The sequence below is a fragment of the Carassius gibelio genome, chromosome B14 (genome assembly GCF_023724105.1).
Source record: "Carassius gibelio isolate Cgi1373 ecotype wild population from Czech Republic chromosome B14, carGib1.2-hapl.c, whole genome shotgun sequence".
Taxonomy (NCBI): domain Eukaryota; kingdom Metazoa; phylum Chordata; class Actinopteri; order Cypriniformes; family Cyprinidae; genus Carassius; species Carassius gibelio.
Window position 1 is genome coordinate 24,265,440 of NC_068409.1, and position 25,091 is coordinate 24,290,530.

General features: G+C 36.2%; 1 protein-coding gene and 1 long non-coding RNA gene across 3 annotated transcripts in view; both read right to left on the minus strand.

Moving 5' to 3' along the window:
* Window positions 1-1,791, minus strand: part of LOC127971674 (uncharacterized) — a 118,156-nt gene extending 116,365 nt beyond the window's left edge. Inside the window, exon 1 of the long non-coding RNA XR_008156890.1 lies at window positions 1,720-1,791. This is a non-coding gene — a long non-coding RNA (uncharacterized LOC127971674). The remainder of the gene's footprint in view (window positions 1-1,719) is intronic.
* A 4,079-nt stretch (window positions 1,792-5,870) lies between these two features.
* Window positions 5,871-24,501, minus strand: egf (epidermal growth factor). Of its 2 annotated transcripts, none has more exons than XM_052573826.1 (24): window positions 23,888-24,485; window positions 21,257-21,453; window positions 20,882-21,063; window positions 18,795-19,022; window positions 18,491-18,696; window positions 17,575-17,688; window positions 17,340-17,462; window positions 15,150-15,272; window positions 14,937-15,062; window positions 14,647-14,783; window positions 13,524-13,672; window positions 13,339-13,443; window positions 12,866-13,089; window positions 12,543-12,710; window positions 11,834-11,977; window positions 11,603-11,701; window positions 11,359-11,475; window positions 10,983-11,108; window positions 10,106-10,228; window positions 9,713-9,881; window positions 9,239-9,403; window positions 7,386-7,485; window positions 7,192-7,294; window positions 5,871-7,050 (listed from the first exon to the last, which is right to left on the minus strand). In XM_052573826.1, exons 1-24 carry the CDS (start codon window positions 24,027-24,029, stop codon window positions 6,908-6,910), a joined length of 3,513 nt encoding a protein of 1,170 aa, XP_052429786.1. In that variant the 5' UTR covers window positions 24,030-24,485; the 3' UTR covers window positions 5,871-6,907. The 2 variants fall into 2 exon arrangements, with proteins under 2 accessions (XP_052429786.1, XP_052429785.1); XM_052573825.1 differs by having other exon boundaries at window positions 5,876-7,050; window positions 7,192-7,297; window positions 23,888-24,501.
* Window positions 24,502-25,091: the final 590 nt, after the last annotated feature.

A 25,091-nucleotide genomic window follows, 5' to 3' on the forward strand; every position in this document is an offset into this window, starting at 1 on the left:
TTTAGACACACTAACATATAGGATAAATGTCTATGTTAATACCTTGATTCTTTTATTTGATATAATTGCTTTTGGGCTTTATAACTCTTTTGCATTATTCTTAGACATTGGTTCTCAAACAGGTGACTCACTAAAGGGTCACTGCAAACATACACGAGTACTAGGTCTTAAAATGCTTTAAAAAAACACAAAGATGTATAACATTAAACATAATGTTGTGTATGCTTGCGTATCTCAGGCACGTATCAGCTTAAAAGCTTAAAGACTTTGTCTCAGACAAAGCGGAGAGCTGTAGTCGAAAAGGTTTGGCATTTTAAATGAACAAAACGAAATAACAAACCAAAATAGCGGCCAATAAATCAAAAGCATCCATCTTATACAAGTCATAGCTTCCGTATGCAAAAAAGTCCCAAGTAACCATTTTAGTGACACAGACACAATAAGGGTATTCTGATCAACGTGGTGTGCTTAAAACAGTGTGCAATAGTGCAGAGGTAGTTAGATTTGGAAATAATTTCAACATACTGAAACTGAATGAAAAGAGTTTTGTAAATCATTACTAGGAAAGTAGGAAATTACTTACTAAATTACTTTAGAGAGAAAACCAAGATGTGAAAACTGTTCCATCTAGACAGGCATTATATTTATATATGTGTGTGTGTGTGTGTGTGTGTGTGCGTGTGTGTGTGTGTGTGTGTAACATAACATGTTCTTATGCAATACTTAACCTCATCTATTATATACACTACTTCCCTTGATAATATGTTATCTATAGTCTAGATCTAGTGTCATTGTCAACTGAGATATTTATTTGTGACATCCAGAATATATATTTCTTTCTCATCTTTGCATTGCAGTCACGTGTATGGCAATAGAGTTGATTTGACTCACTCACTGCCCTATGGAGAATGCCACAAAAAGCCTTAGGTCAGATGTGCCATGTTCTGTCTAGATCACAAAATATCAGTTATCATTTTGAAAGGTCAAAGACTCTGCAGACTGTGTAGCATGTCGGTCAGGACTGGAACGGGTTTAAAATTGCACTGCTTCCACACATTTGTGCATAATTCAAATAAAAAAGCAACAGCAATTAAAGAAAAAACAAAATTTGCTAAATTGAAAATCCTTGCATATAAATACAGTAGTATGCTACATTGTCACACAACCATCATGTTTAATTTAGTAAGTGACATCCATTCAGAACTTGTCAAAATATGGATCATTTTTGATTTTGCATCCAGGAGCCTGGACGAAAATAATAAAAAAATGTGGGGTTAAATGACACAGGAAATTGGAGATAATTTTAAGGACAATACATTATGGGATAGCACTTTTGTTATTGGCAAATGTAGCATACAGTGAGTGCACAACATACAAAACTATTAATTCACAAGGAAACCTGAAAAGACCGTTTCATAAACTCATATTCATACTTCCTTGTTACAATGTTAAAAGACTTAGATCTTTCAAACCTAATAAAAAGTAATACCAACCAAACGCAACACAAAAACAAATCATCATCATCATCATCATTATAAAGAAACTGCACAAGAAACAAATAAAACCTGCCAGCTAACAGCAACTTTAAACAAGCTCAGTCACAAAATAAAACTTCTACATATCATTATCAAAAGCAAGCCTAGTGTACTTTTTTTTAGTAAGTCGATTCATTGAAAACCTGGAAGGAAACGATAAGAGCACCACGTGTTCATAGCTTACCGGTTCCACAAGTTCCTCGATCAAAGTTACTGCAAACACTAACTCACCACGTCTTGACCAGTGCTGTTTGACATCGCCCCCTACTGGACAGGTGATACTCATGCAAACTCTTCTTCTTCTTCTTCTTCTTCTTCTTCTTCTTCTTCTTCTTGTTGTTGTTTAATGGCGATTAACTCCAAAGGAGCATTATCGCCACCTACTGTGTTGAGTGGCAAATTATCCTTGGGTGATAAGTCTGAAGTTTAAAACTATTTCCTCTTCCTTCTTTCACAAATGGACCATTAACTATGTTTCCTGGTTGAACCCTACTCTATCATCCCACTATACATCATAATTATTTATCATACCTGCAATAGAGGTTTCATTGAGCTTCATCCGGCGCTGCGTGTTCAGCTCCTCCGTCCACACTCAGCCCCCATGGCAGGTTCAACATTTCAAGTATATCATATTCTAAATCCCAAACCTGAATCATATATAAACGTAATTAGTGCTTTACACATCTGTCTATCCATTAATCCTTTTCCTAAAATATCCTAATTCTTCATTCTATCCTCTCCATTCGTCAGATGACTGAACAATACATCCCGGAAAATATTATATTTACTACAAATAAATAATACATGAAATACATTTTCAGATACACCACACACATCACATAATCAATTTTAATGTAGCCCCATTATTGCCAGTGTTGAGTTTAACCCTGTATGTCCCACTCTTAACCTAGACAGCAATACTTCTTCTTTTCTATTTCTTCCCTGACAATGTATCCTCCCTACTGTCTGTGTGATACTATAACTCATGCAAACTCTCTCTGATTACGAGATACAAAAACAAATGTATTTTGAAAGTGATTTTCATTGCTGTGCTTTAATGGTGGAAATAATGGCTCTGGATGCAAGATACAAATGCAAATGCAGCAAGTGTATCTGTAAGTATATATTAATGGTGGATATGGACTGCAATCTATAAGAAAAAATTGTTTTTCACACACACACACACACACACACACACACACACACACACACACACACACACACACACACACACACACACACACACACACACATATATATATATATATATATATATATATATATATATATATATATATATATATATATATATATATATATATATATATATATGTATATATATAAATCACAGTATATTATACATGTATTTTTGTTGATTAGTATTAGTATGTTGGTTTAGATATTTCCATTGCACACATATTTATCTTTATTTCCAAGGCGCCCTCAATTATGCTACAGTAATGCAATAAGTGTTCATTCATACCTGGATATTGACTTAAATGTGGACTTAATCATTCCTCCCTCATCAAAAATGTAAACACAATCTAACAGTTCTTTTGAAAATAGTCTTACAATTTTATTTTACATAGAACTTGTTTCCCCCATGGGTGCAGACGTGTTAAGAAATTAAACGTGGTTAAAGGTTGCGAGTGCCAACTTTATTATATTTAAAATAGGGTATATGAAACGTCCAGTATGCAATATTGAACACGTTTGTCATTGAATAAATGAATCATGACTGAACTGCAATTATCTTATTTCACCAAATGTTTCAGTAACTGAAATATTTGCATATGCATAATAAACAAAATATTTACAAAGCACACTTGTTAAGTTGCTGTAGTAAATTTGTGATAATAACCATAATATTTTCAGACTACATCTATATACTGCATTAGCCATAGATCCTAAATGAGCTCAAACACAACATGGCACTCTCTCAGAGTCCCCAGCTCATGTCTGTCTGACAGCTCTATTAGAGGACTGACGAGCATCCTCGTCGATAGAATTGAGCCTTAAGCACATGTGCCTGTGCCCAAATTCATGCATTATCCCTAGCACTAAATCTACTCAAAGCCTAGCAAAGCAGCACGGCTCTGGGCAGGTCACAGGCCACAAGGGCGCTGCGCTGACCTGGAGGATCAACAACAAAGCCTTTGAGTGGGCATCTAATGCCTTATTTAGTCTCCTCATCTGTGCACCTTTTGGAATCTCCACAGACCAACTGCTCCCCAGTCTGATGGGAGGGAAAAGGATGGGGAAAAAAGAATGCCGAAAGCTAGACACTGATCCGTTGTGTCGCAGGCCAACCGTAAACACCTTTGTTCACACACTTTTCCTCTTTCCCTCTCTCTCTCGCCATCTTTCTCTTCCACTCTCAGGTGGATTAGCTCTCTCATCCGTTGATCCCCCCATTCTAATTCCCTACAGCTGAGAGAGGGAGTGTGGCCAGATTGTTTCAGATCCTAATTCCCATTTTATCAGTTGGAAAAAGTGGGAAAGCACGGCTCTTTCCAGGACATTCTGAAATTGTAATATTAGGAGGGATAGCTCACTCAAAAATGTAAGAAATGCATTGTTGTGTTATGGTTATATCAGTTATCTTACATGTCCACTGATAATAATTATATATATATATATATATATTTCATCTATTAGTATATAATTTAGTTTATTTAAATTGCTCCGATGTCCCTTAGATTCCATTTTTTTCAGCGTCAAATAAGCGGTTCTTGAGTTTAAAATAATGAACAATTTTTTTTTTTAAGTCAATATTATTGGTATTAAATGTATTTGTTAAATGTAAATACATTATATATATATATATATATATATATATATATATATAGAGAGAGAGAGAGAGAGAGAGAGAGAGAGAGAGAGAGAGAGAGAGAGAGAAAAGAAATGTTAATCTGAATAAACCATGAGACTTCTAGAATAATCTCTTTTGAAAAGGTTTGGTGAAAATCTATAGAGCACATCAGCACCTCATAGCAAGAGTCACAAAAGCTGGTGGAGGCTGATGATTTTGGGCTTGAAGCCACAGGACCTGGGCAACTCACAGTCATTGAATCGACCATGACCTCTTCTGAAGACCAAAGCATTCTAGAGTCAAATGTGAGCACATCCGTCCAACAGCTAAAGCTTAGCCAATACTGGGTAATGCAACAGGACAGTGATCCCAAGCACATCTATGGCAGAACGGCTGGAAAGAAAAAGATTAAGGGGTTGCAATATCCCAGTCAAAGTCCAGACCTGGACACCCTGACTGACATGCTGTGGCGAGAGCTGTGCATAACAATCAATAAATAATCAATAAGCTGGAGTAATGTTGTAAAGAAGAGACTGATAAAATCATACAGAAAATGATTACTTCAAGTAATTTCTGCTAAAAGTGGATCTACAGGCAATTGAATCATAGGGTGTCCTAACTTTATCACACATGGCTTTTACATCTTGGCTTTATTTATTTTCATATGTTTTTGTTAAATTAATAAATATTATGTTTAGAGAGAATAGAGAGAATATTAAAACCAAATATAACCCAAAATGGTCTTGGTGTGCTGTGACCATTGACAACTGAAGATGACAAAATGCTGAGACGTTAAAGGAAACATGACCACTCATTTTGGAGTCTTTTGGCTTTTTGAAGAAGTATTATCAGAGAAACTGATGTATGTCCAATTTCATCTTTATTACAAGCTCCATTCCCTCAGTTTGGAGTGCAACCTGGACTCCAGTGTTCATCGAATCAGGGAGCAATATATAGATAAGTGGACCTTCTCTGAAAATCAATAGATATGTGAGCCAGTGATGGCAAAAAAGAAAAAAAAAAAGATTAAAAGAGAGAGAGTGTGTGTGCTGAGTGTGGGTTGTTCTTCCCTCCAAACAAAAAGCTAGCTAATAGACAGTTGACCTCAGTCAAGAGGTCAGATGTTGCTGATACTTCATTCTTCTCCACATTTATATTCTGCTATAGAACAGAAATGTAATATGGTATGTGTACTGTATTCACCATCTAATTGCTTCTCGTCGTTTTCTCATTTTATAGTGCATTTAACCCTAACCCTAACCCGAACCCTAAATAAATAAATGCAACAGTAGATATATAAATACAAAATCATAAATACAAATCTACAACAATTTCTTCACTGTATCTAGAGATTCTTTCCTGTCTGTTTATCCTGAAACAATAGTATATTATCGGTATATTTACAATATTATTACTATGGACATAAAACAAGAAAATAACTAAGTGCCAATGTGTTTAAACTCATCACATGATCATTGTTTTACTGTTTAGTGCGAATGAGGATTATGACATAATGCACAATGAGCTTCAGATTCTCTTGTTTTATTTTGAGATGTCTATATTTTTACAGTTAGGTTGTAAATATGCATATACAACATAACAAAAAGAAGCTGAAAAAAATTGGGAGAGAACGAAAGGCAAATTTATTACATTGTTCCTCAGCGTCCTTGTTCTGGGTTTTTGGTTCAAAATAGCAGATGTAGGATATACATTAACTGCAGCATATACATTAACTGTTAGTTAGATGGATATAAAGGTACACCTTGCTGCTTTTATTTTGTCTGATGATGTGTCTGATGATGAGGTCTTAGAATATCTGTGAGACATTTGACTGAGGAGAGGCAGAGAGGAATCTGACCTATAATACTTTCCTGTTCTTGAATGAAGCATGACTCATTCACCAGTCTGAAACCTTAATTAATTTAAATATTGTATTTCAATCTTGGTTTATATATTTTTGATACCAAATGTTATCTGTTTAATAATGTTATGGTATTTGAGGTTCATAGTAGGATGTGTTTTATATAGTAATCTCTTTGTGAGACCAATGCTGATGTTAGCAGGTTCAGATATGCCACTGAAATGTTACTCCTCTACCACCTGAAGCAAAATAGGCCAAGTACATGTTATTTTCTGCTCACAAAGCAGGATGTGTCTCTCCATTTTCTCTTCACTACTTCAATCTATGTCTAATGGCTCATAGGTGACAATAAACAGCAACGTTAAAAGCAGAAAAACAAGACTCTCTTTAGATGACCTACATTAATGATCTCAACACATTCTATAGCTCTTACGTATTGCATGAAACCATTTGAGAGATGTGCAAATCTCTTTACTTCAACAAATAGTGACTAGCTAGTAACCTACTTATGTATGAAATCTGTTGACAAAAAACTGGTGCAATCTGAATGTGAAATCTTGTTCAAACAATTTTTTTTTTTAATAATGTACTTTGCCAGTTGGCTGTACTGTAACACTGAAGGGCAATGACTCCAAAATGGAACATATTCACGTGATCAGTTCATGGGTCAGTCTCCAATGAAGACTATCATCTGATGAATCACTGGGGCATTGCCTGAGGGTCTTCTAAAGAGATGAGATTATCGGAGGTCTTCATATCGCAGGACACACAGCTGCCGGCAACATCCTGACCACAGTTGTCTCTCTGTAACTTTCCAGCCTCTTCTAAAGCAAAACTGTCCCCTAGTTTAAAAAAAAAACAAAACACGATATAAATGAACACAGAAAGCTGATGCCTGATGTCTAATAAGATCTATCTATCTATCTATCTATCTACAATATCTATCTGTCTGTCTAGGAGAAAATAGAAAATGAGATTCTTACTGGCGTTTGAAGAGCAGGAGGGGCATACTGTTGTTCTGGGACACCCTATGACACGAAGGACCTTTTCATCACCGCAGGGAGATGCATCCAAAATCACATAGACCTGCTTATATACAATGTGTAAAGAAACAATATTATCCCCAAAAATTGCTTGCAGAAAATTCAAAAACTCACATTAAGAATAAACACTTTACCTGTGGAGTGGCTGTTGTTGTCTCCGTCATACTGTCCTCACTCATGCTTATATCACCCACTTCATCCTCTGAGGGACAAGTTCCAGAATGTCTTTTAGACCTGATAATGACCAAAAAATATATATATTTATCACTTTGACTTCATAATATTGAAAATAAACATACTAAGCAATTTGTAATGTCAGTTTAACCAATGTAAAGTCTGGCATATGATGTATCTTTTCATTTCATTTATTGTTTTATGGAGACTGGGCTTGTGACATTGGGTGTAGATTCAATGACTTTTGAATACATATCTTTTGTTTTTTGTTTCTGAAAGGCTAAATGTCAAATTCATTGAACTGGCTCCTATGAAAAGTATTACATTCACATAACCCTCATATCTATGTAAATAGTAATCAGAGGGGTTTCGTTTTTTTTTCCGTTCATGGATTGGCACCCTGCTAACTGACACCGAGGGCAAAACCAATCTCCGGATCCTGTTGAGTGAGAATGAAATATGGAGACCTGCAGTGAGACGTGAAGGTATGATAAGTAGCATTATTACAAACATGTGTATTGGATATGTGTGTCTCGCCCCTACACCTGGGGCAATAACAGGCTTTGGGATAAACCAAACCAGAATTGTGTTTGTGTGTGTGAGTGTGAGATTGAAAGTGTGCGTTAAGTTGATATAGATAGAAAAATGAAGAAAAATAAAACGGAAACATGAGTAACCAAGTGAAAAACGCAATTTTAGACGGAAAAATTGCCACCCGTGTAGCTTATAAATAAGGTTATAGATCACTGGGTCCATTTTGGGGTGTAGGAATGACCTATTTTGATATGTAATTGCTGTAGTACAAGCTAAACCAAGCATGTAATTGAAAGCGTGTGGCTGCTGCATTGAGGTGCAGGGGCCAGAGGAGCCAGACATAAGTATGCTGCTTTAGGAGTATAACAAAACACCACACACATGGGTCAGTGTCACTAAACACAGGCACAGAGAATTAGACACTTAACCAGGGTGAAGAAAATATCACCCAGCTGTTTCGATGTGTGTGTGTGTGTGTGTGTTTAAAGACTTCTGACACATGCTCAAGGGAATGAAAACATCTTTAAATCTGCAGCCTCCTCTCCTAATAAACAATTTAATGCCACTTTTACACGCTGTTCACCTGATAAAGCAGGGAAATGAACCCAGACCGGCAGCAATCAAACCATTAGAGGCTTTCGATGAAATGGAAAGAGGCTGTTTTAGAGCCATTTTTTTTTTTGTCACAGTGTCTATTTTCATCTTGTTTCTTGAATCCATTACAAATAGGAGTCATTAAGACAAACTGTGGCAGAAGCTCTGGTTTTGTACCTTTTTCAGTTTGATTTTTGTTCTTGACCATGAAACACTATGGCAGGGTTGTGCAAAATCCTGGCCCCTTTTCAAGTCTTAAATTAAACTGTATTGGGAAATACGTTCAGGAAGGTCATTTTGCAATTGATATGACAGGATGAAGAATTCACTAAAAAGCAAATAAAAAAAATGGAACAAGGAATTCTTGGAAAATGTTCATCTTAATAAATTAAATATGCCAAAATATGTCACTGTAACTAGAATAAATATCTTGTAACCTACCAATTTTGTTTTTTACATGACTAACATTTTTTTATTTTTTTTTTTATTTTTTTTTATTCAAAATATTCAAATATTGCATACTGTTGGTCATGTAGTGTAGATATTGTTAACTTACAAAAATCTATAATATTTTTGATTATTCATTATCTATTCTTCGAAAATCCATTTGCCTCCATGCCTCCAGAGCAACAGAAATGAGCATGTGTGTTATTAATGTGTATCTCTTTGCCTGCATCACTCTCACCCGCAGCAGTAGGTGATGCAGGCAGCGATGGAGAGAAGAGTGATGAGGAGCACAATACACATTGCTATAGCCATATTCCTCCTCTTCTCCTCTTCAGCCTGCTGCAACTCCCACCATTCAAGATCACTGAACTGACAGCGCTCCCCCATGTATCCTAACACGCAGCTGCAGCACAAACACACACAGAGCATCGTTAAAAGCAATATTCATTATTACATAATAATAGAATACAATTATTTACTGAATATACTTATGGTGTGCCCTTTTTGTCAAGGGCAAACATTCAGTAAAAAGCCATATGATTTTTAGTACAAGACTGCCATCTACTGCCCATTAACTAAAGCCTCATTGTAAAAATCAGCTTATGGTTGAAGCTCAAAGGAAATTGTGGTATATGCAAAAACAAGGATGGTGATAATTATAAAAGTCAGGTTGAAGCTTTCACATGACAAAAGCTATATAAGCAACACTTGCTTGCAGGCATAAGACTCCATCTCAGGGAAATAGAAGCACACTCCTTCATAAAGACAGTATGAGTCGTGTGTAGAGGGGCAGTTCTGCACAGCATCATTGTGTTGCCATGGCGATGTGACATCAAGTGGACTTCCTGTACTCGGCCAAGAGGAGGCGCTCTTAAACTCCTCTGCAACAAGAAACAGAGCACGAAAATGAGGTCACTATCATGTTGCATCATGCATTTCTGCTGAATGTCAGTGCATTTCCCTTTTGCACAAACTCATATTAGAGGGTCCTTACTGCTCATGGTCTCAAATGATTATGGCCCATAATATGGACATAGACAATTGTACAACAGATGATTTTACAAAAACACTGTTTCAGTTAAAACAACAAAAAGGTGAATCTTACCATGACAGTTCAATCCTGTGCCTGTAAACCCAGGTCTACATCTGCACTGATAGTTTCCTACTGCATTCAAACACTCAGCGTTCACATCGCAGCCATGCATATCTAATCCACATTCATCTATATCTGTAAAGATACACACACAGGAAATATGCATTTAAAATAAAGGGAAAATGTTTTTGATTTATGCTTTTTTAAGTCTCATACAGTATATATGATTTATGATTCTTCACGTTTCTGAAATAATAATCTTAATCTCTCCAAGGATGCATTTCTTTGATTAGTAAAAAAAGAATATTGTGAAATACTAGTACATTTTCAATAACTGCTTTCTATATTAATATAAATAATATTGATATTTAAAATTATTAATTATTTATGAATTTTCAGCAGCTATTCGTTTTCTTTGTCACATGATCCTTTAGATTTTTTTCTAAACTGATTTGTTGCTCAAGAAACATTTCTTATTATCAATGTTGACATATTTTTCAGGATCCTTTCATGATTTTTTTTTTCTATTGTAAATATCTGCACTGTCACTTTTGATCAATTTAATGCATCCTTGCTGAATAAAAGTATTAATTCCTTTAAAAAAAACCTATACATTTGAACAACAGTTCATATCACAAATTTATATTCCTATGACTGACATTCAGACTAATGTGAACACTGCTTATACATAGCAGTTCGTTAAACAAGTTCATATTAAGTCATTTACATTTTAGACACAATATTGTCAATTAATTTGCGCAGTTTAACAGTGTCAAACTAAATAGTTGCAATTCAAAAGCAGAATGAAATATTCCAAGTCACCATATTGATTTTATTGATTTTTTTATTTTTTATTATTATACATAAAGGTGTAAATATTTTGTCATACCCATACAGTGTTGACCATCTCCAGTGAATCCAGTCTTGCATTGGCAGAAATATCCACCTGCTGTGTTCACACACTCAGCCTCAGACACACTACAATCTGCCAGGCCTGCTTTGCATTCATCAATGTCTGTGCAAACACACACACACACAGAGACACAGACACACATATATTGTCAATACTGTATGTGCTCATGTAGACAAACCCAAATTTACATAAAGACTAGTCAATACACCCAATAACAGGCACAAATCACATGACACACACATCAATATCCATACACTCAAATTCAGTTTCACACATACATCACAATCCAGCTGCTTCAGTCTATACTAAATCAAAATCATCTGACGTGTAGTGCAAACACACACAGACTTACCCACACACAGCTCCCCATCTCCAGCAAAACCTGTCCCACACTGACACACGGCTCGGCCTTCCTTCTGCATACACTGAGCGTTCACATCACATCTGAGAGAGTAGCAGTCATTCTGGTCTAAATGAGATCACATCAGTCTCAAGTTATCTCTGTAGCTCTGGAATACTTGATTCTGACTGGTCGATTACAGCATTATGTGTTCACAAAAAAATGATGATTGTGATTGTTGCTGATATTTTTCTACCTGAAACCATCCTCTCTGTGTAAAGCATGGCCAGTGGTGTGCTCTCATCATTCGGCGTTTTATTTCTCAAACGATCACTTGATTCACCATCATCTGATTCTGTGTGGAGAAATACAGCTCTTTTTAACATGAGTATGCAAAGAGTGGATTTCAGATTGCTTTAATGGTTTAATGTGACTGTATAGGACAAGCATTCTTGCCATCGTTTAATTGTATTCTCATTATACTGACCAGTGAATGATGTATTAATTGGCAGACAGTCTTTTCCATCATCTGAAAGAACGTGCTTCGCGTGACATGAGCAAAGAGCCAATCCCAGTCTGCTCTCACACACTTGAGCACATCCTCCATTTTCATGAAGACAAACATTCGCTCCTTTATAACAGAAAACATGCATCAGATCATTCCTGTTATGCAGTTTGTCCTACTATACTGAAATAAATACTAAACTCTTTAACTGATGCATTTAATAAAAAAAATAAAGTGACTGTAAAGACTTTTATGTTACAAAAGATTTCAAATAAATGCTATTCTTTTGATCTTTGTGTTCCTTAAAAAAATCCTGAAAAAAAACATTTCGGTATCAGTTTCCACAAAAATATCAAGCAGCAAAACAGTTTTCAGCCTTAATAATCCCAGAAATTTGTCTCAAGCAAATCAGCATATTTGAATGATTTCTAAAGAATCATGGGACACTGAAGACTGGAGTAATGATGCAAAAACAAATTCACAGGAATACATTACATTTGAAAACATTAAAATAGAAATCATTTTTTAAATAATTATTCTTCATCAAATAAATGCAACCTTTCTTCTAAAAAACATTGAAAAATAAAACTATACTGCAACAACCACCATTTTCTTATGCACTTTTACACATTATTAAAACTAATGGTAAAACCCAAAGCAGATAGTCTGTTAATAAGTCAAATATCCATACCTGGTTTGACAAGAGGATGCACAACAACTAGAGCAGCTGGCTGGATAGAGATGTCACGGAGACGCTCAGGGTTCGGTCCAGTTCTCATGTCTATCCGGTAAAGCAGGTGACCCTCCCAGTCGCTGACCCAGAGCACATTCTCAAACACTGCAACATCAAACGGCCGACCTGAGCCAAAGCAAAAACAGTAAACATATTTCATTCATTTTTTTTTATAAACCAGCATGAAAAATATTTGTTGCAAAGTGTAGTTTGTATTCCATGTACACACAGTATTTGTTTTTGTAGTGAAGGTGTGTGTGTTTTTGGCAGAGGAGCCTCACCTACTTGGTTCTCGCTTAGCATATGGCGATCGGAACCGTCCAGGTTGGCCGACTCAATCACACCTCTGCTCAGGTCACACCAGTACAGACGCTGGGAGCCGTGATCCACAGCTAGACCACTAGGAGACACCAGACCGGTGCTGACCACGACTTCACGCACGTCTCTGTTCAGACCTGAGCGCTCCACTGCAGGACGGCTACCCATGTCTGTCCAATATACCTTCCTCCAGACACACAGATGGAAAGTTACTGCTTGCCAAAATCCTTGTTGATTCATAGAGCTGCTTGCCTTGGAATGCCATGAGGGTGATAACAGTATACAGTGAAGGAAATGTCATTTTTGCTGAACTCTCCCTCATTAAAAAGGTGTCCACAATAAAATGGCTGTGGCCACTGCACTATTTCAGTTTACAGGACGTCAATGAAGACAAACTGAAGAGAAGAAAATGAACATGCAATTTCAGAGGTCTTACTGTGCCTGAGGATGTAGGGCAATGCCTCTGGGTTTCTGGATGTCTTCATCTATAAAGATTTCTCTGTCAACGCCATCTAAACCACTGCGGGAAATAGAGGATAATCTGAAACACAGAATGGTAAAGTCAGTTAAGAATAGAGGTATACCTCTGAGGAAGTGTGTTTGTATTTGTCTGTATCCTACCCTCTATCAGTCCAGTACAGTTTGCGATGGACCCAGTCCACAGCCAGACCCTCGGGTGAGTCGAGTCCAGTGTTAAACAGCATCTCTCTGAAACCTCCATCCAGGGAAGCCCTCTCAATACGCTTCCGGCTTTTATCTGCAAAATACACCTAAATAAACAGACAAAACCTAATGACTACTTTTATATGACATTTCAAGGAAAAATAAAACACTTAAGCTAATATCAGAGAAAATGTTTAAAATAAATAAACATTTGTTCTGATTTGTAAAGACTGGTTGAAAATGATGAGCTCAATCCCATTAGCTTTATTCTACTGGCAACCATTGTTTTAATAGTAAATATATTAAGGTTAGAATATTATTATTATTATTATTTATTTATTTTTTTACAAAGAATAAATGTACAGTATTTTGTCTTATTTATTTATTTACTAATGTATTATTAATTTTAATGTAGTGCAACGCAAAACCAAATACAAAACTACAAACAGATATAAATGAAAGAAATATAGTGTCATAGAAAATAAAAGTCCACATTACAGCTTTTTTCAACTTCTTACACACATTTTCAAAACTTTACACACAAATCCAAGAATTGCACACACAAAAATGCAAAATGCCTCACATCTCTTGCAAAATTATGCAATGCATTCAAAAAATCACAAACATATCTCAAAAGCATACATTTGCAAACACTTTTGCCATAATATTAACTCCTGTTAGATTTGTATGTTTCATAGTGAGTTGTGTGATGTGTTTTGCGAGAAGCATTTTATGAAATTGAAAATGGAGAGTCAAAGGCCAAGAATTAGTGTATGGTTTTGCAGATTTGGTGTGTGGTTCTGGTGTTTGAGTGTCAGGTTTCAGAAATTGTATGACAAGTAAAGATTTTGTTTGTCAGCAGAAAACAGAAATGTGTCCTCTTGCATTTAAATTATGTGGCCACAAGATGGCAGTTTCAAACATTATTTTATCAACATGAGCCCTGAACTTCATTTCTGTTTCCTTACATCATCTGGCATTTACATCTCATGTCCACTAGAGGGCAGTAGTATACACATCATATATGTGATGTGTGGTCTCCTCAGCTCAGCAATCTTCTGGCATGTGTGTGTACTTTTACCTGCTCCTGCACTGGATCATAGTCCAAAGCTATGATACTGCCTTTTGGTTCCTGCAGAAGTGTTTTGCTCTTTTTGCCATCTGCGTTAATCTGTTTTATATCCACTGTATTGGCAAACAACAGGTACACTGGAGGTCCTGCTTGAAATAAAACAAAGAGATTCCAGATATACGAGGTCATTGGAAGCAAATGCACTTATGCTTAAACCAATACTTCCAGGAGACAAGACGGGGGAGACAGACAGGCACCCTGGCAGAATGTAGATTATAAAGACATTTGGTAGGCCTTGCCTGCAGCAGCACAGTGTTTTCCATCAGGCTGGAGCTGGTATCCAGGCTGGCACTCACAAACCCACCTGCCTGGATATAAAGTCACACACATCTGACTGCATCCCCCTCGATCTGCAGACAAACAGCCTGAAACAATGGAGAAGAAAACAGCCACAGGCATAAATACATACGTAATCTGGCTATTAATGTACTTTGATTTACAAAAGCACACACCTGTGCACGAACGGCCATCAGAATTAAGCACAGATCCCTCTGGACACACACACACATCATCTTCTGCAGTGTGCACACATGCATGATCACAAACTGTGCCATTCTCCACGCATGGTTTAGACTCTGCAGACAAATGTAAGCAAGCAAGTTAAAATTCTGCCATTTACAACAAGCAACAAAATAAATTCATTCATTTATGCAACTCATCAGTTCAATTTATGGACTTTATAGGTATACTGTACATATGTCTCTTCCGCTCATTAAGGCTACACATATTTGATTCAAACAGTAATATTGTGAAATATTATCAGAATCTAAAAATAATGGGTTTCTATTTTTACATACTTTAAAATATTATTTATTTATTTGATGCAAATTTTAATTTTCAGCATCATTACCCGTCACATGATCCTTCAGAAATCATTTAATATGCTAATTTGTAATCATTGTTGGAAATCAATGTTGTTTTGTCTATATTTTTAATCAAATAAATGCAGCCTTGATGAGCAAAAGAGACTTATCACACACACACACACACACAATTGTTAATAGATATTGTTAAAAGTTATAATGTACTAAAATATATTTACATAAACATTTTTAATACATTTATTTCCACTTTTTAAAATACTAATATATTTTAACAATGTATTTATTCTGTCCAAAATATATTTTTAAAAACATTTTGCATTTACCAAACCATTTTTTTTTTAAATAATGTGTTTTTGCCACTTGAAGAACTCAATATCGTGGAATTTTAAGATTTGAACAAAAATACATTTTAAATTAGATAAACATAAAATTAGTTAATTCTCACATCCACAAATTTCTTTTAGTGTATATTTTTCCACAATGCCTGAAGAACTAAATATTAAAAGCCTAAACAACATAAACTGTGTTACTATACTGGATACTGGTTATCTTTCTGCTGGGTTTTGATTAGGTGTTTATATAATCTGAAGGGAAATTAGATTAGAATTCACACTTATTTTACACACTCAAGCCCCAAACGGCATTTTAATTCCACTGGCACTTTGAATATTGTCCTCAAACTAATCATTAAAGCGTGGTCATTTGGGGAAATAGAATGACATGTGGTTGGCTGTACAGTCTGACAAGACAACGCAAACAAGTCTAAAGTCTAAAGCTTACGGCCTCAATCTTTCATTTCCAAAACCCCTGTCCTCGTTGATCAATTCTCACCTCAAAGTTTCCACCAACTCCTCTCTGATCCAACAGACCTTGTGGCACTGTGCCTATCAGACAGTCCTTATTCTGACACCTAATAATCCCAAATCCAATCATCCTATATTTACAAAACACCAGCCCTGAAACAATTAACAATGTCTGGAAGATTTTGTTTTATTCAGGTTAACACTTAATAGATATCAAACAAGGCCTGCCTTTATAATAAGTGATTACACCAGTTAAAAATAATATAAATAAAGATTTAAAGCCACATAACTGGTTCTGACACCAGTAATGATGATAGGTTTTGAAGAAGCCAGGTGGGAAACAAGCTCAACGGGACACTGTCTACAATCCCGTTATGATGTCAAGACCATAATCCCAACCACAAAGGTGAAAGTGCGGAAGGGGTCCCTTGGTCAGAATGAGTAAAAACATAAGATGCTCAGAGTTAAGAGTTAAGATAACGTGATATTTCATCTTTAATTTGCATTCATTTAAATATTTTTTCTACATTCAAAAGTTTAATGTACTTTTATTCTAATTATTCACAATAAATAATAATCTATTCCATAAATTATGTTTTCTAATTGTAATTTCACCATCTCTAAGCATCTTGGCTGTCAGAAAACATGGCTTCAAACTTGACTGCAGGTGTATATGAGCGTCCGCAGGTGCGAGGACTGCACTGAGGGTTAATCTCGTTGTTGCTTTGCTCTTGACCTGCTTAGCCAGGCAAAGCTGCTGACTAAATATGTTCCTCATTACTGATGTCATCTCATAATCTTATCGCGCTGTGCTGTCCAGCTCTGCCTCAATGCACAATTAGAGCTGAAACAATGAAGTCTAAAGATGCCCTCTGTCTCGTTCCAGTCCTTTTTCTTTTCTTTTTTTTTTTTATTCTCTCTTGCTCTCTGTCCCTGACTCATGAATTCCATCTCATTTATATGTATGCTATTAGTGCCAGTGTTTCATAATCCACCTCCCAGTTTCCAGTCCTACCTTGGCAGGTCTTCAAATCGGGCAGTAACAGGTAACCCTTAGGGCAGCTGCAGAAGTATGAGCCCGGAACGTTCTCACATCCCAGTGAACAGCCATGGTTCCACAGGGCACATTCATTGATATCTGAAAGAGAAGAAGATAGTTTTGAATGACAGAAGAAAGTGGTGGATTTTGCCACAGATGCTTTGAATATTTTAGAAGTTACTGTGTTTCACAAAGGAAATGGAGGCTGTACCTTCACAATAGTTGCCTTGTTTACTGAGGGTAAAACCGTCCCTGCATTGGCACAGACCAGTGTCACTGTGACCGGAACACACTTTCACACACTCTCCTGTGTGTCGATTGCAGCCTGCATAAGAACAGTATCATTTTTAAGCAAAACCACCAATTTGCAATACATTTGCTCTCCATTTGACGTTTAGGATAATTGTGAAAACTTACAATCAGTGTTGGGGGTAACACATTATAAGTTACATATAAGTTACATAATAAGAATATTTTTTTAAGTAACTAGTAAATTAATGCATTAGTTGAAAACATCTGAGCTACTTTTTCAAATAAGTAACGGAAGTTGATTTGTTTTCACATTTATTCACAAACACCTTTCTCCTGTCTGTGTTGAGAGAAATTGTGAGTGAATTAAATTTGGCCAAAATATAGCTTTTGGGATTTTTGTTATTAAAAATAAATAAGCAAGCCCAGCTCAGGTGACAAAGAGTAACTTTCCACTTTCCACTGAAAGTAACTAAGTAATCCAATTAGTTACTTTTTTATAGAGTACCGCAATATTGTAATGTATTACTTTTAAAAGTAACTTTACTTAACACTACTTAAAATCAAGTTTTACACAGTTTATGATTATAGAAAGAAGAGTGGAGTAATTGGAGCAATGAAATAATGGTTAGTAGGGGTGCACGATAAATATCGGCCGATAATTAATGCGCATCTCATCAGTGATTTACCTCTGATTAGATAACCGACTTTACTGACGAGATGCGCATTAATTATCGGCCGATATTTATCGTGCACCCCTAATGGTTAGAAATAATTGTAATAACTATTCAAATATGTTTTGGTAATATATTCTGAAAGCAAATACTCCAGCATTTTATAAAGCAATTAAGATGATGTACAATTATTCCATAACCAACCTGGAGTGAATGGAGTTGTAACTTCCACTACTGGCTGATTGATGGGATGTACCACTTTGACATCAGCAGGGGGGTGCGGCATCCTTTTAGAATTGACAGTCTCTCCTCGGCCCCCTGTGTGCTTGTTTACTCGCGTGATCCTTTTTGACTTAGAGTCCGTTAGGTACACATAATCAAGAAAAATCGTCATCCTGAGAGGATGTGATCTAGGACAGGGAGGACGTATTTACTACTACTTTAATATATGAAACAGTAATTACCTGAATTACCTCTTATATTTTTACATTAGAAGAATTTAATTTACCTGAATGGCTGATTAAAGACGTTGATAATGTTGCCATCATAGTTGCAGGACCCTATAGCAGTGTGCACTCCTTGGCCCTGCTGAACCCAGAAGAGCCTCCTGTCCCGATGGTCTATAGCCAGAGCCTTCAGTCTGTCTGCAGCTTTCAGCACTGTTGCCCTCTTCCCACCGTTCATGTCTGAACGCTGGAGACTGGGAGTCAACCCATCTGACAGCCAGAAAATATATCTAGAAAAATGTTGTGATAGCATTCTTATACATTTCTCTCTCTAAAACAGTACAGTATTTCAAAGGTGCTGTATGTAGCGGTTGAACTAGATATTACAGTCCAAATTCAAAATATTGGAGAGGGGTTTTTTCACCCAGTCCCTTCTCCCTGGACTTGACGCACATGCAGGTTTGCCAGATTGATGTCAACAACAGGAACGAGTGCACGCCACGATGAATTAAATGAAAGATGCTGGAAAACGTCCACCAACTGGCAACCCAGGGTGCCGATATACAATTGGGTAAACTGGCAGGGGGTGGGTCTTACAAACCAAAACAGAGACCGACATTCCGGCCCAGAACAAACATTTTCAAAGGAGAATAATTGACTGTAGCATTGTTTTTCAGATAAACAAGTATACTAACTTAGCATGTTTCTTAAATATCTGCAAACTTTAGCTTTAGTAGAGTCCAAAACTTACATACAGCACCTTTAATATAAGTCATTTTCATTCACTGCCTATAACATGAAAATAATCAGTGCATTGCATATCAGCCAGATTTTTTTATTAAATCATTCATTCTGCATTAATATTAAAGATCACTGGAAAACAGCTGAAATTATTTTCTTTACAGCTCCCCCAATGAATATCTACTAATGTTGAGATATTTGTATTGGAACCAAAATGGTTGCTTGATTATCTCTTCACAGACCAGTCCTTTAGAAGAAAGGTAAGGCCAGTGTGCTGTTTGAGACACTGTTAGATCTTCACCTATGTGCCAGCCATGTTTCAAAGAATGTGACTGTCTGAATGCTCCAGCATTTATAGCTAGCGAGCAAACTAGGATTTGAGCAACACAGTCCTGAGAAGAACTGTGCAAATGACCAAGCCTTTAGTCATCTCCCCTACAGTCAACAAGCATGCTGCTGAGAGAACAGAGTAAAAAATGTAAAACATGTTGTTGTGGGTAACAACTCTGACCTATTGCTCCACAAGCCATATTGCAATGTACTCACAACTTCATTTTTATTGCCACTGAAGTTTTAGCTCTTTTATGTAGGTCTATTTTTTTGCTTATTTTTATTTTTCAATTATATATACACACTACCAGTTTTTGAACAGTAAGATTGTTTTTATGTTGTTTAAAGAATTATCTTCTTCTCACCGAGCCTGCATTCATTTCATCCAAAATTCAGCAAAAGCAGTAATATTGTGAAATATTTTTTTTAGCATTCAAAAAAACTGCTTTCTATTTGAATATATTTCAAAATGTAATTTATTCCTGTGATCAAAGCCACATTTTCAGCATCAGGACTCCAGTCTTCAGTCTCACATGATCCTTCAGAAATCATTCTAATAGGCTGATTTGCTGATTATTATTATTATCATCATCAATATTTAAAACAGTATTTTTTTTCAGGATTCTTTGATGGACAGAAAGATCAGCATTTATCTGAAATAAAAAGCTTTTGTAACATGATAGAAAAGCTGAGGGTTTATAGAAATAACAATTAAAAATTATCAAAAGTCTACCAACATAATAATAATAATAATAATAATAATAATAATAATAATAATACATATTTTAGAATGGGAAATAAGAATATTAGAATGATTTCTGAAAGATCATGTGACACTGAAGATTGGAGTAATGATGCAGAAAATTCAGCTTTGACATCACAGGAGTAAGTTACATTTTAAAATATATTCAAATACAAAAATGCTGTAGGCAAATGCAGGCTTGGTGAGAAGAAGAGTCTTCTTTAAAAATATTTGTTAAAAAATAATAATAATAATAAAAATTACTGTTCAAAAACATTTGACTGGTAGTGTACAAATACATTACTTGAATGACTGTGTAGATTTACACATTTTTACCTCTCATTTGGATCAACAACCACACTTCTTGGCTGAGACAGGTCTCTTAGGACAGTCTTTTCATTTCTCCCATCTGTGTCCATTCTTTGTATCGTTCCTTTTTCCGCATTGCTCCAGAGAACTGTGTTTTCAATCCAGTCCACAGCCAGACCCGTGATTCCTTTCACTGATGAAAGAAGCTTCTGAAAGAATGAACCAAAACTGCATTAAAAAAACTTGGAACAGGCTTCAAATGATCACTAATGGAATTGAAAACTAAAAGAACGTAAATAACTTTCAGCTAAACTTATATATAACTATAGATACTTACATGCATATTAAAAATAACAAAAAAATGTATAAACAACAATAGCATTAATGGGGCTCCGGTATTACCTGTCTGCGTGTTCCGTCCAGTCCAGCCCTGCTGATTTGTCCAGCAAGCGTGTCAGCCCAAAACATTGTCCCCTCACTTAAGTGGAAATCCAACAAGATGGACCTTCCCACCTTAGACACGATTCTTCTCTGGTCCCCATCAAGGCTCATTCTCTGGATGCTGTTTCCAAGGCCAAGTAACAGATACGGTTCAGGATCTTTAAAGATACAGATTACAGATTTACAGATTTTGTTTTTCCTGAATGCCATTTCTATCAACCAATCACAACCCTCTGATATTTTGGGGCCAGGTTTGAGGTTTGGTCAGGGATCCAATTGGTTGGTAGCAATGTTGTTAGGATTAAAGTGTATAATTGGACATATATATATATATATATATATATATATATATATATAAAAACAAAAAAAATCTTGTTTTACTTGTTTGTTTGTTTTTTTGTTTCTCTGTTGTAATAAGTATGTATTAATAATTATCCTATTGTAACGATGTGTTCTGTTAAAGACTGAATGCCACAAAGGTTGTAGTCAAGAGTCATAAACATCATAAACAGTTTATTTGTTAACATAATATTGTGCATCTTTGTAAATACAGACATGTGCAGTCAACAGAAATTAAGCTCTTCTCAAAGTAGGATTTAATATTTAAACGAAGGATTAATTGTTTAAAAATGAACTTTATCTCACAGGTTGATGAGTTGAAACTGTGGTCGGCAAAGACTTTAAAGGGGGGGTGAAATGCTCGTTTTCACTCAATATCCTGTTAATCTTGAGTACCTATAGAGTAGTACAGCATCCTTCATAACTCCAAAAATTCTTTAGTTTTATTATATTCATAAGATAAAGATAGTCTGTACCGATTTTTCCCGGAAAAACACAACCGGCTGGAGGCGTGACGTGTGGGCGGAGCTAAAGAATCACGAGCGCCAGTAGGCTTTTGCGTTGAGAGCGTCTGGAAGCTGTGACATTACCGTGAGGAAAAAAAAACATCCAAAACAAACCATGACTAGTCAGATTCAGCCGTTTATTTATGATCCAGAATCAGATCCAGAGGCTGAAATTTAACAAGAGCTCTGATCAGTGAATGTGTTTTGTGCTCTCAGTGCTGTGCTACATGGGAGCATGCGCTCTTCCGGCAGACGTGCCCTTAGGACCCATATAAGGAAATTCCGCTCCATCTAACGTCACACAGAGCCATACTCGAAAAAAACTTTCCGAAACTTGTGACAAACCGGAAGGAGTATTTTTGGAACAAAAATACTCTCTCAAACGTACAACTTAATTTTTGAAACTTTGTCCATGTTTAGCATGGGAATCCAACTCTTTAACAGTGTAAAAAACTCAGTATGCATGAAATAGCATTTCACCCCCCCTTTAACATGAGACCTCCCTGACCCTAAACTAAAGCTGTTTGATAAATGAGGCCTGTCGGCTAACAAATACATTCTTTCTTCAGTCATAAAATTGCTAATTATTTTCTCTTTCTTCCCAATCCATATTAGCACCTATAATGTCATTCAGGATGTGAATTAATGTTGCTAAGAGACAGCTCTTTTCATGCTTTAATAGGGAGAGGTTCACACATCGATCTCACAGATGCCTGTAGAAATAAAGCAACTGTATCTTAGCAACACACACCATGGTGGAGGATTGAATGCATTACAAAAAAACACAGCCATGTTGCTAGGATGTGCAGAGAAAATAACGGAAAATGTTGAATATGGTGATGGTTAGTATATATTAATTAATAGTCACTATTTGCAAACTAGATGAGGATGCATTCTGATGTTCTAGTTAAGCACAAAGGATTGAAGATTTCTATAAAGTCTATCAAGCAACAAATAACTAATCCAATAAAACAACTATGTTAAGCTGTTAATAAATATGTTATTTTTAAATAAAGGGAGTTTTTCTTCATATTTAAGATATAATCTGATAAAAAGGTATTCAACAAAATATTTAGACTTATGCTGATATAAATATGATGATTCATAAAAGGGAGGGTCAAATTCTCTTCTCACTGTGGCTCCAAAGCAGTGGGTCCAACAAGACTCAGAATTACATTTTCATTAATTTCATTAACATTTTTTGTTTTCAAATAAGATGTTATTTCTTCATGGACATTTAATGGCCATTCTATTAAATATTAAAGAAACTGTTCACCCATTCATTGCAAGTCATTATTGACTCAGCTCATGTGGTTCATTCCTGTATGACATTCTTTCTATTGTGGAACACAAAGTTACTTTGGTGTTTAAGTAGCTTAGTAGCTACATCATTAAACGGATGGTAACTGGAGTTTTATTTAAAATCTTTCCCGGCACACTTGATAGCTTTATATGAGGAACAGACCAAACTTTAAATCATTTGATGCAAATCTTTCCCTCTGCGGTGACTCTCAAACTTTACTATTCAAACGTCTTCTCTCAAGACATGTTGACATAAAACACTATATATATATTATACTATATATATATTATACTATATATATATATATATATATATATATATATATATATATATATATATATATATATATATATATATATATATATATATATATATATATATAATATCACCAATGTTTGATTGAAACATCTCGCAAACAAAACTTCAATGAGCATACGGACTTACCCACACAGCTGAAGTTTCCCGCAGCCCAGGGTCGTCCACCCCAGCATAATGCTCCTTCCACACGGCCTGAAGCTTCAGCAGGGCCTATACGCACCACCCATAACCACAAATGAAAGGTAGCTGCTATCGTCCTCCAGAACATAATCTTATCTCAGTTATACAGGCCTCTCCTCTTAGGTATTTCCCTGATCACAGCACCACACCATGCAGCTGTAACCCCCGCACATCTTACACACGCAGCCAACCAGCTCCAACTAAATGAGAACCAGGGTGAAAAGTCTACAAAGAGTGCATCTGAATCCTAGAGGTGTCCTTTACGCACAAAGCAGGCTGAAAGTGAGAGTCCTGTAAGACGGCCAGGTTTGTGTCAGGCACACATATACACACAGAGTCTCAATCTCTCCAGTCCTTCTGCTCTCTAGTTGTTTTGGAAGCAAAGTATGAAATTCCTGACAGCCCCATGGTAAATTTGACACATGGTGAGACCAGCAAGGGCTCAGAAGAGGGTTTTCCCTGGTGTTAGACTCTGAGCCTGAGCATGAGAAACACAAAAAGTTAAAAGAATAACACAAGTCACCCTGAGTTCACCTCCTGGTCTGTCCCAGTCTATGCATGTGATTCAGTAGGAGTGGTCACACCTTTTTGTGCTGCTCATGAGTAATGGGATGCTTCCTCCCTCAAACACACACACACATACACACACATACACACACAAACCATTAAACCAGTGTTGTTGTGTCTGCACATGCTCTGTCTGGGCCTCAGTGAGTGAAGAATCACCAGGGTTGGTGATGTGGACAGGGCTTGTAAACGCTTCACCCGTTTCCTATTTACCCCGCATACACGCAATCTTATTATAAGAATGACTGTCATATTGTCACAGAAATTAGAGGCACTGCTCTGGGAAAAATGTGGCAGGTACAGGGACAACAGCTTTCCTGTTCTTGTGCTTAAGCAGGGTAGGAAATGCACACAATGTCTGCTGTGATACACACTCACAGGACCCGCTATGACGTCACGCTGGACAGAATTCAATAACTAATTCAACTGACGTGTTAACTTTATAAACTTGTACTGAACTAAAGATAACTAATCACCGGTCTATTTAATAATGAATTTATGCCACCATTTGTAGCATTCGGGACTGGTAAGAATTTATTGCAACTACATTCTTATGCTCGCCAAGGCTGCTTTTATTTGATCA

What these genes read in the sequence shown, in the direction of transcription:
- egf (XM_052573825.1), bottom strand. Translation starts at nt 24,029, where the DNA reads ATGTTCTGGAGGACGATAGCAGCTACCTTTCATTTGTGGTTATGGGTG. An exon ending in AAAACACTGTGCTGCTGCAG is followed by an intron (nt 14,784 to 14,936) that starts GCAAGGCCTACC and finishes TATTTCAAGCAG; the next exon opens with GACCTCCAGTGTACCTGTTG. An exon ending in GCTAAGCGAGAACCAAGTAG is followed by an intron (nt 12,711 to 12,865) that starts GTGAGGCTCCTC and finishes GCTTTGGCTCAG; the next exon opens with GTCGGCCGTTTGATGTTGCA.